The sequence below is a fragment of the Phocoena phocoena genome, chromosome 7, assembly GCF_963924675.1.
Source record: "Phocoena phocoena chromosome 7, mPhoPho1.1, whole genome shotgun sequence".
NCBI lineage: Eukaryota > Metazoa > Chordata > Mammalia > Artiodactyla > Phocoenidae > Phocoena > Phocoena phocoena.
The window spans coordinates 84,415,256-84,429,441 of record NC_089225.1 but is presented as its reverse complement, the minus strand read 5'-3'; the positions used below and the strand labels follow the sequence as shown (position 1 = coordinate 84,429,441).

Genomic DNA, 14,186 nt, shown 5'->3' with positions numbered 1-14,186 from the left:
TTATGATGCACTGTGTTTTATCCAGCATTTATCCAATGCTGCTATTATGTTCCAAGATCTGTGCTTGGTGTCGGGAATGCTTGGAGGATCCACAGTCTTGTTTGGGAGAATGACAAATAGTTACAATATAGTATGTGTGATAATGATAATTGCAATAGCAATTAATGTTTATCCAGCCTTTCGTTTACTATTGTGCTAGTGTAACTGCCTATTTTCCATAGGAAAAAAAGAATATTTTAAAGAGGTTTAATAAATAGTCCACAGTTACAAAGGTAGTGTTCAAACTCAGGACTTCAATAAATCCAAAAGTTTGGAACTAAAGAATGGTTTGATAAATGCTGTGGTTTAAAAAACTTTATCCTGGGACTTCCCTGGTGGCACAGTGGTTAAGAATCCGCCTGCCAGCGCAGGAGACACGGGTTCAAGTCCTGGTCCAGGAAGATACCACATGCCACGGAGCAACTAAATCCGTGCGCCACAATTACTGAGCCTGTGTTCTAGAGCCCGCGAGCCACAACTACTGAGCCCGCATGCCACAACTACTGAAGCCTGCGTGCCTAGAGCCCATGCTCTGCAACAAGACAAGCCAGCAAAATGAGAAGCCCACGCACCGCAACCGAGAGCAGCCCCTGCTCGCCACAACTAGAGAAAGCCCGCGCGCAGCAACAAAGACCCAACGTAGCCAAAAAATTTGTAAAATAAATAAATTTATTTTAAAAAAGAAAAAAAAATTGATCCAGTAGTGATATGTGGGATCAATGAGAATAAGGATAGATTGACACTTAAGAGCAGAGTTAGTAGGTTATTACAATAGTCTGACAGAGAGTAACAAAGGCTTGAACAATAGCTAGGGGAATTAAAACATCACAACAGGTTGAAGCCATTTTGAGATGGACTCTGCAGTAATTTACTTAGCTTCTATGTCATCTGCATGGAAGTGAGTCCAAAGTCCTATGCTTGGGCGAAGCTCTGTGGGGTATCAGACTATCATTGCCTTAGGAGAAAACTGATGATGTAACTCAGCTGTAAGTGGCTTCCTAATTTCCTTCCATTCTTTCTTCCTCATCCCATACCAGCTAGAACCAACGACCTGTCCTAGAATTTTAATCTCTAAGCTTCCTGCCACTCTGCCCACCTCCACCCCCAGCCCCAGCTTTGCATTCCGTACTGTTAAAATCCTCATCTTCCCCCCATCTGAGTGTCTGCAAGCAATGGAGTTTGCATTCACTCTACTTTCTGATCTTGGCCTCAAACTAATTTCAGATGATTTTTCCTACACTGGTGCTCACCATATCAGGTTTCTCAGCCCTGATTATGCATCATGAAATAAAACACCAAGGAATCAGTGAAGGTGCACACAACAGGTAACACTGGAGTCAAAGGGTTTGGAGACAAGAGTGGTGAATGTAGATTGGGTCTCTAGAAGTTAATCGCTCTGAGTTGCAACTCCTTAGCCTGCTAAAGGTGATAATAAAACTCACGCAAAAAGTCTCTTGTGATAATCAAATTATACAGATACACATATGTATTTGCATTAAAGAATATTATTTCTTAAAAGTCCTATAGTCCATTTCTCTGAATTCCTTGTATCTGGAGAAAGCTGAGCTAATTTGTTCATGCAGCCGTAAACCAAACAATTGTTAACTCTATAGCAACGTAATACTTAGCCAAGATGTTAGCAAACTTTTCAAAAAGCTAACATTAAAAAAAGTGAAATTAGGGCTTCCCTGGTGGCGCAGTGGTTGAGAGTCCGCCTGCTGATGCAGGGGACAGGGGTTCATGCCCCGGTCCGGGAAGATCCCACATGTTGCGGAGCAGCTGGGCCCGTGAGCCATGGCTGCTGAGCCTGCGTGTCCGGAGCCTGTGCTCCGCAACGGGAGAGGCCACAACAGTGAGAGGCCCGCGTACCACAAAAAAAAAAAAAAAAAAAAGTGAAATTAAAGGCAAACAGAGTAAGAGTATTACATTCATTATGCCTACCTCCAAAAACAATCTTATCAAGCTTCTAAAATGACAGTGCCCTGGAGATTTTCTGTACCAAAGTTTAAATATTGCACAGCTCATTAATCAAACAAACACAATCTAAATAAAGAGTAACTATGTCATATGGCCATAAATTATAAGCTTGAGGAAAATCCACACAGTAAAGCAGCATGATAAAAGGTGACCACACATTTTGTTTTTAAGCTAATTCCATGTAACATGCTTGGCACCTATTAATAACTGGACTGAATGAAAGGAGTATGTTGACTGCCTGAATGAATGACCATCAGTCTCAAAAGCATCACCTTTCAGGGCTAAAGCCAACAGCCTATTAAACATGAAATTACTTATGCAAATTTTGAAGCAACTTTAGAAATGATGATGATGATAATAATAATGATGATGTTGATGGTAGTGGTAGCAACAGGACTTACTCTGACTCAGGCACTGTTCAAATTACTTTACACATGATAACTAATTTTGTCTTCATACTAACCCTCTGAAGAAGGTTTTAATATTATTTCCATTTTACAGACCAGAAACTAAGGCAAAGATGGATGAGCAACTTGCCTAAGCTCCTAGAAGTAATAAGCAGCAGAGCTGGGATTTGAACCCAGGCAGTAGCCAGGGATGAACTGGAAATTAGCGCAGAGCAAAGCAAGTGCCCGTAAACATGACAGCAACTAACTTTGTATAAGAAGTTACTCACATTAAAAACATGAAAAATCCAGGTTGATAGGCTGGATTCATTTTATACACAGAGTGAAATATTGCAAGACTGTTAAAACACAAGGCACAGTAATATTCAAGGAGCGGACATCTAAGGAAAACACTGCACCACGATGAATGCTGAAATGTTCACTTTAAACTGTTGTTCAAAGAGAAGAAAAAAGCAATTAAGAAATCCAGGTTGCAGAAGAGTTGGAAGCATTGAGGCTCATTTGTATACATGTTTGTCAGGAAGTTCTCATATCATATAAAGAAAATGAGAGAAAAAAGTAATTTAGCAATTAATTTTAGAATTAGGTTTCACTCAAGTATTCTACTTATCTTGATGTTTCCTATAAAATAAAAACTATAAACTTAAAAAAAAAACAAACATTAAATTGAAATAAAATATTCTTATTCACATAAGTAGAATATACCTCAATGCATCCATTGTTTTCGGCGATGTCAAGAGTTCTGTCTGCACACCATTCATAACTTCATCTTCTAAGTCCTGTGTGGAATTCTGTAGTGAAACAAACCCATAAGCATGTGGAAGTTATGCACATAAAATTGAAGGTTTGAATAAAAAGTCTCAACAGGAGAGAGTAAATGGTTTTACTCTGGATATATACAGTGTGCTCCAATTTCTTTGAAGACTGGAAACAGGTGTTAATCTTTTCAGTGCCTTCAATGTTCTTTTCTCTTCTGTTTGGTTTCTGAAATACTCAAACGGGCCATTTACACAAGGCAGTATGTTAAGAGCTTTGGAATACATCATTTAGCTTCCTGCTACTCAACCATAAGCTTTTGGGACTGAGTGTTTTAAATCAGCAAGGAAAAGGGGTACCAATGGGAAGGTTCCATTGACAGGTAGTGATGTATTAGCTTTAATGTACTGTACTTGCTTGCATCTCCCTGGTGACACTAAAAATGTAAAGAAAGCAAAATTCATGAAAAAAAGGTTACCTGGCAAGGTCACTTCTATCAAAAGTGTGACAGGACTAGTGCAGGAAAAGAAATCTGGAGTTCTTACTTTGCCTTATGACTTTAATTCTGAGGATGATTTTCAGCACAGAGAACCTAAAATTAACCACTTAACTTCTAAAATGGTAAACACTCTTCTACTGCAGAGAGGTAAGAGGGCGAGAGAGGTCCTGCCCTCCAGGATGGTGGCAAAGTTGAACTGGGTGTTACATAGAGGAGAGATGGATTCTAGAAAGCCAGCCCGCTTGAGATTCTCATTTAGTAAGACATTAGTCCTCTGTTAGGCTTTGGAACTGAACGTTTTTTTCTTTTTTTAAACATCTTTATTGGAGTATAATTGCTTTACATTGGTGTGTTAGTTTCTGCTTTATAACAAAATGAATCAGCTATACATATACGTATATCCCCATATCTCCTCCCTCTTGTGTCTCCCTCCCACCCTCTCTAACCCACCCCTCTAGGTGGTCACAAAGCACTGAGCTGATCTCCCTGTGCTATGCGGCTGCTTCCCACTAGCTATCTATTTTACATTTGGTAGTGTATATGTGTCCATGACACTCTCTCGCTTCGTCCCAGCTTACCCTTCCCACTCCCCGTGTGGAATGAACTTTAACAGAGTAATTCTGCAGACACATCACTCTTCAGAAGCAGAGTCACAGATAGCGCTCATTACAAACTCAGGTTTCACTGGAACAAACTACATGGAGCATTCATGAATCTAAACGTACCATTTCAACCAAAAAATACAATAGATGAGTTAAAAGGCTGGACATAAAGGAATTAGGTTAATATTTTGAAGAAAACAAGACAGAGAGGCACAACTTAAGCAGTGTGTCATTGTGAACTGATTTAAAAAAATTATTTCATTTTTAGATTGAAGAGCAACATTTCACCTAGGGGTTGGTAGTTTTGGGAAGCACTTGATCTACACTAGATTTAAAAAATGTATTCGCTTTTTCGTCTTCATGAGGATAAAGAAAGAAAAAAAAAAATCCAAAAAGTTAGAGGATGCTTTTTAGTTTAAGGTACTAAATCTTAAAAGATTAATGTCTTTGAAAGCTTTCAAACATTCACCTTATTATGAAGGGCTGGATGTCTGCTTACACTGAAAGGTCACAGGGTTGGGCAGGTTACAAAAATACCTGAAGAGACAATTTAACAAAATATACATACTCGTGACTATTGCACATGACAGAACATTTGATGACTGCATTTAGGTCAAAATCAAAATCACTGACTTTCTCATCCCTCTCTCTCACAAGAGGGAGTTCCATGAAGGGTGAGGCTGTATCTAGTCCTCTCTACATTAAGCACACAACACACAGAATTGATTTAGTGAATGTTAATGAGTAAATAAGCTGAATGGCATTCTATTAGCTTCCTAATATCGTGCAATAAATTCAAAATTAAATGGCTAGAAAACATTATCTCCCAGAGTTTCTGTGAGAGATTTAGAAGTGGCTTGGCTGGGCAGCTGTAGGGTAGAATCTCTCATAAGGTTGCAGTCAAGGTGTCAGCAGGGCTGCAGCTGCAATCATCTAAAGGCTTGACTGGGGCTTTAAGATCCACTACTTTTTCTCTTATAAAAGCTTCATTAATATATGCTTCATATAACATTAAACCCACCCTTTGAAAAAGTACAGTGCAGTCCTTTTTCACTTATTCACAGAGTTCTGCAACCATCACCACTACGTAATTTTAGAACAATTTCAAAACCCCACAAAGAAACCCCATACTCATTAGCCAGCACTCCCCATGTTTTCTGCTTCCCACAGCCCATGGCAATCATTTACTTTCTGTCGCTAAGGATTTTTTTTTTAAATAAAATTTATTTATTTATTTGTTTGTTTATGGCTGGGTTGGTTCTTTGTTGCTGCACGCAGGCTTCCTCTAGTTGCTCTTGGTTGTGGTGCGCGGGCTTCTCACTGAAGTGGCTTCTCTTGTTGCGGTGCACGGGCTCTAGGCTCAGTAGTTGTGGCTCGCGGGCTCTAGAGCGCAGGCTCAGTAACTGTGGCGTGAGGGCTTAGTTGCTCCGCGGCATGTGGGATCTTCCAGGACCAGGGCTCGAACCCAGTCCCTGCATTGGCAGGTGGATTCTTAACCACTGCGCAACCAGGGAAGCCCTGTCGATGAGGATTTACCTATTCTGAACATTTTATATAAACAGAATCATAAGATATGTGGCTTCTATCACTTAACATGATGTGCTTAAGACCCTCCCATGTTGTGGCATGTATCAGTATTTCATTCCATTTTTTTGTCAAATAATATTCCACTGTATGGATGTACCACATTCTGTTTACCCATGCATCACTCTATGGGCATTTGGGTTGTTTTCCACTTTTGCTTATGATTATGAATTATGCTGCCACGAATATTTGAAAGTGTTCAATTGTGAAATAATGCTAAGAATGAGAAATTCTTGCATGGCCAGATGTTCTTCATTTCTCTCAGGTATACACCTAGGAGTGGAATTGTTGGGCCATATCTTAACTCTATGTTTAACATTTTGAGGGACTGCTATAGTATTTCCAAAACATCTGCACAATTTTGCATTCCCATCAGTAATATATGAGGGTTCCAATTTCTCAAAATCTTCACCAACACTTGTTATTTTCCTTTTTTCAAAAACAATTTAGCCATCATAGTGGGTGTGAAGTGGTTTTTGTTTTGCATATATCTAATGACTAATGATTTGCATTTCCCTAATGATTAATGATGCTGAGCAACTTGTCATGAGACTGTTGGACATTTGTATATCTTCTTTGAAGAAATGCCTAATTATTTGTATTTTTATTATTGAGTTGTAAGAGTTTCCTAAACATTCCATATACAAATTCCTTACGTATACGATTTCTAAATCTTCTCCCATTCTATGGGCTGTGTTTTCACTATCTTGATAGGCCCTTTGAAGCACAAAAGTTTCTAATTTTAATGAAGTTCTATTTATTTTTTCTTTAGTTCCTTGTGTTTCAGTGTTGTATCTAAGAAATACTGCCTAACACAAGGTCACAAGGATTTACTCCTATATGTTTTCCTAAGTGTTCTACAGTGTTAGCTCTTACATTTAGGCCTATCATCATTTCTAGTTAATTTTTGTACACTGTGTGAGGTAGGGGGTCCAACTTCATTCTTCACATGTGGAGATTTAGTTGTACCAGCACCATCTGTTGAAAAGACTATTCTTTCTGCACTGAGTTGTATTAACACCCTTACCAAAACTCAACTGACCAAAAATGCAAGGGTTTATTTCTGGACTCTCAATTTTATTCTATTGATCTATATTTGTATCCTTTTGCCAGTACTACACAGTCTTGATTACTGTAGCTTTGTACTAAGTTTTGGAATCAGGAGGTAAGAATTCTCCAATTATTTTTTTAAGTTTGTTCTGAGTATTCTGGGTTCTTTGCATTTTCATATGAATTTTAGAATCTGAGCATCAAGTTTCGCAAAAGTGCTAGCTGGATTTTGATAAGGATCACATTGAATCTGTTGCTTAATTTAGAGAGTATTACCATCTTAACAAAATAAGTCTAGTCTATGAACAGTTAACAGTGGCAGTTATTAAAACAAATATTCTTTTTTGGCTTTGTAATACTATATGGACATACATCCTCGGAATGTCAAAGAAAAAACTGGGATGTTTGTTATAAGGTTTTAACTGTATTTGTGACTCTGCTCCTTACCCCAGCTGTAATTTTCTTGTTGATCCCATGCCAAGGTAAGAAAATAACATATTTTCTGGTTCAAATCAACGCTCCGCAAGGTTCAAAGGAATTTTTTCTAGTTCTGGTTAGGTAGTAAGTAAAGGTTTTATTTATGTCAACAAAGTACCTAATGCTCTGAGTATGTGAAAATGTCAATTAGAATTTGAAAGCAATACTGGCCCAATTGCAATGTGATAATCTGCTCAAGGGTAATTCTGAACTGACTACACTTATATAGCAATCATGTCAATCACTACAGACTTAAAGAAAAAACACACATTCACAGACTTATGTGTCTAAGACAAAAGTTCTACTATTTTAAAAGCTGCATCAAAAACTCTGCTTGCGGGCTTCCCTGGTGGCGCAGTGGTTGAGAGTCCGCCTGCCGATGCAGGGGACGCGGGTTCGTGCCCCAGTCCGGGAAGATCCCACATGCCACGGAGAGGCTGGGTCCGTGAGCCATGGCCGCTGGGCCTGCGCGTCCGGAGCCTGTGCTCCGCAATGGGAGAGGCCACAGCAGTGAGAGGCCCGCGTACCACAAAAAAAAAAAAAAAACTCTGCTTGCCACAGCTATCAAAAAGGGTAGTTAAAAAAAACAAAATAAGCTTCCCTGGTGGCACAGTGGTTGAGAGTCCGCCTGCCGATGCAGGGGACACGGGTTCGTAACCCAAGTCCGGGAAGATCCCACATGCCGCAGAGCGGCTGGGCGCGTGAGCCATGGCCGCTGAGCCTGCGCGTCCAGAGCCTGTGCTATGCAACGGGAGAGGCCACAACAGTGAGAGGCCCACGTACCGCAAAAAAGAAAAAAAAAAAAAAAAAAGGGTAGTAACTATAGTTTATCATCTCAACTAATGGGCAGTGTTTGTCACTTGCCAAAATCATTTCTATATATTGAAGTAAAAGAATTCTTTGATACTCTCTAGAGATGGGGCAGGCAGACAGATGCTTAGGACATCCTACAAGGACACAAAGTCAACTCCCAACTGACTTCAACAATACTGTAGCAGTGCAGTGCTTCAAGACTTAGACAAAGACAGCTTATTTCTTGACAGGGTCCATAAAAATCACTTTTCCCAAAAATTACCAAATAAATGATATGCCATAATTTAAGAGCACTTAGGCTTTTCCTTCACCAAATAACAGGATGAAAAGAAGAGTCACAAAATCACACAAAGCTAAAAATAAAAATTATATATATTTTTTCTCATAGCTTATTTGAATAACTTTGAGCCAAATCTGTAAAATCATGACTTTTAAATTTGGGAATAAAGGGGTAAAAATCATCTCATTATGAAGAGCTAGGGTATAAACAACAGATGCTGAACAGTCACTATATTTCTTCAGTTTAGATTTGAGAAATATTAATTACGTGATTTCAAATCCTCAAATTTGTCTCCAGAAAATACTATGGTTTGGCAAGCTCTATGCTTAATCTTATTGGTAAAATTATTATAATTTCTATTTTTAATGTTAACTTAAAATAGATCTGATCAGTTGCATAGAATACAAGGGTATAAAGCTATGTTGAAATTTACTTTGTCTCTTCCTTTTGCTCACATTACAATACTTTGCTCCCTAATAAAGTTCAGCAGGAGGTCATGTCTTGCCAGCCAGGCAGAGACCTTTAAGAAGCTTGTCCTTTACCTCTTTGATTATCAGAGCAGGGAACGTATCATATGTAGCTCTCACAACAGACAAGTTTAATTACTACAATTTTTAAAACGTGAACATTTTTAGCAACACTTTCAGGATCATGGGAGCATTTCTGACAGCCAGAATGAGTTGGATTTAAACATCACTGTGCTATTTTTAGCTTTAAAATCAACACTTACATAAATACTCCCAAACCAATTAGCAGCAGCTGGAAAGTAAAGGTGTTCACATTTAGTTAGCAGGAGTGCTCACGACAGGCTGCATGGAAGGGGCCAAGTACCAGGCAGGGCAGCCCTCTCTCTCCAGTGTGATCCCGGTGTTGGCACCAGGCTGTCGTTTCAACGTTCACTGTGGGTATAAGTCACCGATTTCGTACAGGAAAGTGTATTCATGACGTAGCCTCATTAAGTTATACATCTCCAAATAAACTTAACACTCATGGTGAAACTTTTTGGAAGAAAACGTTACCCACATTCTCATCACTATTCCCTAGTCATGCACAGCTATAAAACGATATTAAAAACAGCTTTACTGCTCAGTTTTTCATCTCTCAGATGAGAACTGAAATAGGTGTTATCTGTAGATGGCTCGCTTTGACTTACAGGTGAAGATACATGGCCTTGATTCCCCACCCCAATGCATTTTAGCCACATTTGAAAACACTTGCCTACAAAATTTTAATTACAATTGAGTTATGGTTCCAAAACTCAGGTGTATTTTATAACAAGATTTGCATTCTGAAAAGCCAACTGCAAGTTTCCTTTGAAATTGCATATGAATTTTAGAATGAGAGTAACAGAAAAATTATACAGAGAAGACTTGAATGCTAGGTTATGTGCCTGGTGCTCATACATAAACATCATGTAAATTATAAAATAAAATTCTGGGCATAATTTCAGAATATTTGTTTTGACTTTTTAGAACACGAATATCTGTACTAAAGTAAAAACAAGTTGTATCTGATACGCACACATGAGATGAACATCCATTTTGGTAGTCAAGCACTGTTATTTAAGCTTGATCTAATATATTTTCTTTATACCTTGGGCAATGCCGTGCCATGGGAAATATCTCAGTTGGCTTCATAGATCCTACCCCAAGATGTTTCAGTCCTAGCAATTTGACATGTCCATAACTTATTTTATATAAATGATATGTTTATTCATCATATATATATATATAACACAAATGTAAATGTTATATATACAAAATGTATATTAGGTTGTATTGGGTTGGCCAAAAAAGTGCCTTTAGTTTTTAACTAAAAAGACATTTTTCATTTTCACCAAGAACTTTTTTGAACAACGTATCCACCCTTTTGTTCCACTACCTTCTGCCATTTTTCAGGCAACTTCATAATTCCGTCTTCCCAAAACTTGTTATCTTTTTGAGCAAAGAACTATTCCAAATGCCTTTTACAGTCTTCCAGGGGTTTGAAATTTTTTCCATTAAGAGAATTTTGTAAAGACTGAAATAAATGGAAATCCAAAGGTGCAATGTCTGGTGAATACAGCAGATGAATCAGAACTTCCCAGCCAAGCTGTAACAGTCTTTGTCTGGTCATCAGAGAAACATGTGGTCTTGTGTTATCCTGATGGAAGATTACGCATTTTCTGTTGACTAATTCTGGACACTTTTCATCAGGTGCTGCTTTCAGTTGGGCTAACTGGGAGCAGTACTTGTTGGAATTAATCATTTCGTTTTCCAGAAGGAGTTCATAATAGAGAACTCCCTTCCAATCCCACCATATACACATCAACTTCTTTGGATGAAGACCGGCCTTTGGAGTGGTTGGTGGTGGTTCATTTCACTTGCCCCACGATCTCTTCCATTCCACATTACTACAGTATCCACTTTTCATCGCCCATCACACTTTGTTTTACAAATGGAAGGTTTTCATTACATTTAAGTAGAGAATTGCTTGCAGAAATATGGTCTAGAAGGTTTTTTTTGCTTAACTTATGTGGAAACCAAACATCAAAGCAATGAACATAGCCAAGCTGGTGCAAATGATTTTCAAGGCTTGATTCAGATATTTTGACTATGTCGGCTATCTCCCCTCCCACGTGATATAACATTAATTGCTCTCAATTAATGTCTCGATTTGATCGCTCTCAACTTCAACTGGGCTACCCGACCATGGAGCATCATTCAGCTAGAAATCTCCAGCACAAAACTTTGCAAACCACTTTGACACGTTCGATCAGTCATAGCACCTTCTCCATACACCGCACAAATCTTTTTTTTGCATGTCTACCTTTCTTGAAATAATAAAGCGTAATATGCCAAAAATGTTGCTTTTTTTTCTATCTTCAATATTAAAATGGCTGCACAAAAATGGACCAATTTTGATATGTCTTTTTTTAACTGCATGCTAATATGACAGCTGTCACATACAATCTAACAAAACTGTTTTGAGTGAAATTAAAGACAACTAAGTGCTACTAGAGCCATCTTATGGAAAAAGCCGAATGAACCTTTTGGCTAACCCAATGTATCCATATATCTAGAAATTGGCACTGCCTTATAATAAATAGTGCACATCCTCAGATATCCTGAGCAATACTAAGCAAGCCCTAGAAAGAATGGTGCTGACAAGCTAGTCTAGTCCACTCATTTTATAGCTAAGGAAACCGAGACACAGAAGGGTGAGGTAACAAGTCTTTTAAATTATTGTGATAGCGACAAAGCCAGAATCCAGGATTCTTGATTCTCAATATAGTGTTCTTCCTGTGTACCATGGTAAATAGTTGCTGACTTAATGAATGCTGATTTCATGCTGAACACTTTATGAATTCTTTTTTCTTTCAATGACAGTAACAAAAACTCTAATGATGTCTTGGATATACTTTACCCATATTTCAAAGATCTCACAACATTTCACATACAACTAGATACATATTCATGACAATCCTAAATAATTTCTAGGCATTCATATTCCAATTTTATACATGGGCATATTCAAGTAAAAGAAAAAAAGCTTAATGCCTTGTTCAAAGTGAAACTAAGGGACAAAGAAAGGACCAAGGATCCATGTGTCCTAAGACTGAGGTTTGTATGCAAGCATGTTAAACATATTTACCTTGTGATGTCTCTTAGCTACTCATTTTAGACAAATGGTGCGAGCGAGAAATATTACATTGTGAAGCATTAAAAAGGATTTATATGAAAAACTATCAAGTATGTCATTATTCTAGAGATTGAGCTCTAATAATTTTATTTATTTATTTTAACATCTTTATTGGAGTATAATTGCTTTAAATGGTGTGTTAGTTTCTGCTTTATAACAAAGTGAATCAGTTACACATATACATATGTTCCCATATCTCTTCCCTCTTGTGTCTCCCTCCCACCCTCCCTATCCCACCCCTCTAGGTGGTCACAAAGCACCGAGTTGATCTCCTTGTGCTATGCGGCTGCTTCCCACTAGCTATCTATTTTACGTTTGGTAGTGTATATATGTCCATGCCACTCTCTCACTTTGTCCCAGCTTGCCCTTCCCCCTCCCCGTATCCTCAAGTCCTTTCTCTAGTAGGTCTGTGTCTTTATTCCCGTCTTGCCCCTCTAGGTTCTTCATGACTTTTGTTTTAGATTCCATATATGTGTGTTAGCATACGGTATTTGTTTTTCTCTTTCTGACTTACTTCACTCTGTATGACAGACTCTAGATCCATCCACTTTGCTACAGATAACTCAATTTCGTTTCTTTTTATGGCTGAGTAATATTCCATTGTATATATGTGCCACACCTGCTTTATCCATTCATCTGCTGATGGACACTTAGGTGGCTTCCATATTCTGGCTATAGGAAATAGAGCTGCAATGAACATTTTGGTACATGACTCTTTTTGAACTATGGTTTTCTCAGGGTATATGCCCAGGAGTGGGATTGCTGGGTCGTATGGTAGTTCTATTTTTAGCTTTTTAAGGAACCTCCATACTGTTCTCCATAGTGGCTGTATCAATTTACATTCCCACCAACATGGCAAGAGAGTTCCCTTTTCTCCACACCCTCTCCAGCATTTATTGTTTGTAGATTTTTTGATGATGGCCATTCTGACCAGTGTGAGATGATATCTCATTGTAGTTTTTTTTTTTCTCCAAGGTAACAGTAGTGTTTTGTTTTTTTTTAATTGCAAACATGTCTATAAACCTAATAGATTTTTTCTTTTTTTTAAACAGCAGGTTCTTATTAGTCATCAATTTTATACACATCAGTGTATACATGTCAACCATTATAGTTTTGACTTGCATTTCTTTAATGATTAATGATGTTGAGCATTCTTTCATGTGTTTGCAGGCAATGTGTATATCTTCTTTCGAGAAATGTCTATTTAGGTCTTGTGCCAATTTTTGGATTGGGTTGTTTGTTTTGTTGATATTGAGCTGCATGAGCTGCTTGTATATTTTGGAGATTAATCCTTTGTCAGTTGCTTCATTTGCAAACATTTTCTCCCATTCTGAGGGTTGGCTTTTCGTCTTGTTTATGGTTTCCTTTGCTGTGCAAAAGCTTTTGAATTTCATTAGGTCCCATTTGTTTATTTTTGTTTTTTATTTCCATTTCTCTAGGAGGTCGGTCAAAAAGGATCTTGCTGTCATTTATGTCATAGAGTGTTCTGCCTATGTTTTCCTCTAAGAGTTTTATAGTGTCTGGCCTTACATTTAGGTCTTTAATCCATTTTGAGTTTACTTTTGTGTATGGTGTTAGACAGTGTTCTAATTTCATTCTTTTACATGTAGCTGTCCAGTTTTCCCAGCACCACGTATTGAAGTGGCTGTCTTTTCTCCACTGTAGACTTTTGCCTCCTATATCAAAGATAAGGTGATCATATGTGTGCAGATTTATCTCTGGGCTTTCTATCCTGTTCCATTGATCTATATTTCTGTTTTTGTGCCGGCACCATATTGTCTTGACTACTGTAGCTTTGTAGTATAGTCTGAAGTCAAGTAGCCTGATTCCTCCAGGTCCACTTTTCTTTCTCAAGATTGCTTTGGCTCTTTGGGGTCTTCTGTGTTTCCATACAAATTGTGAAATTTTTTGTTCTAGTTCCTTGAAAAATGCCAGTGGTAGTTTGAAATGAATCACACTGAATCTGTAGACTGCCCTGGGTAGTAGAGTCATTTTCACAATGTTGATTCTTCCAATCCAAG

The 14,186-nt window shown here is 38.1% G+C and overlaps 1 protein-coding gene across 4 annotated transcripts in view; it reads right to left on the bottom strand.

Annotated features, from left to right (window-relative positions):
* PARD3B (par-3 family cell polarity regulator beta) overlaps positions 1 to 14,186 on the bottom strand; it is a 1,043,826-nt gene that overhangs the window by 512,427 nt on the left and 517,213 nt on the right. For all 4 annotated transcript variants that reach the window (XM_065880246.1, XM_065880249.1, XM_065880248.1 and 1 more), the window contains exon 5: positions 3,129 to 3,214. In XM_065880246.1, the coding sequence (XP_065736318.1) occupies positions 3,129 to 3,214 (86 nt within the window). The remainder of the gene's footprint in view (positions 1 to 3,128; positions 3,215 to 14,186) is intronic.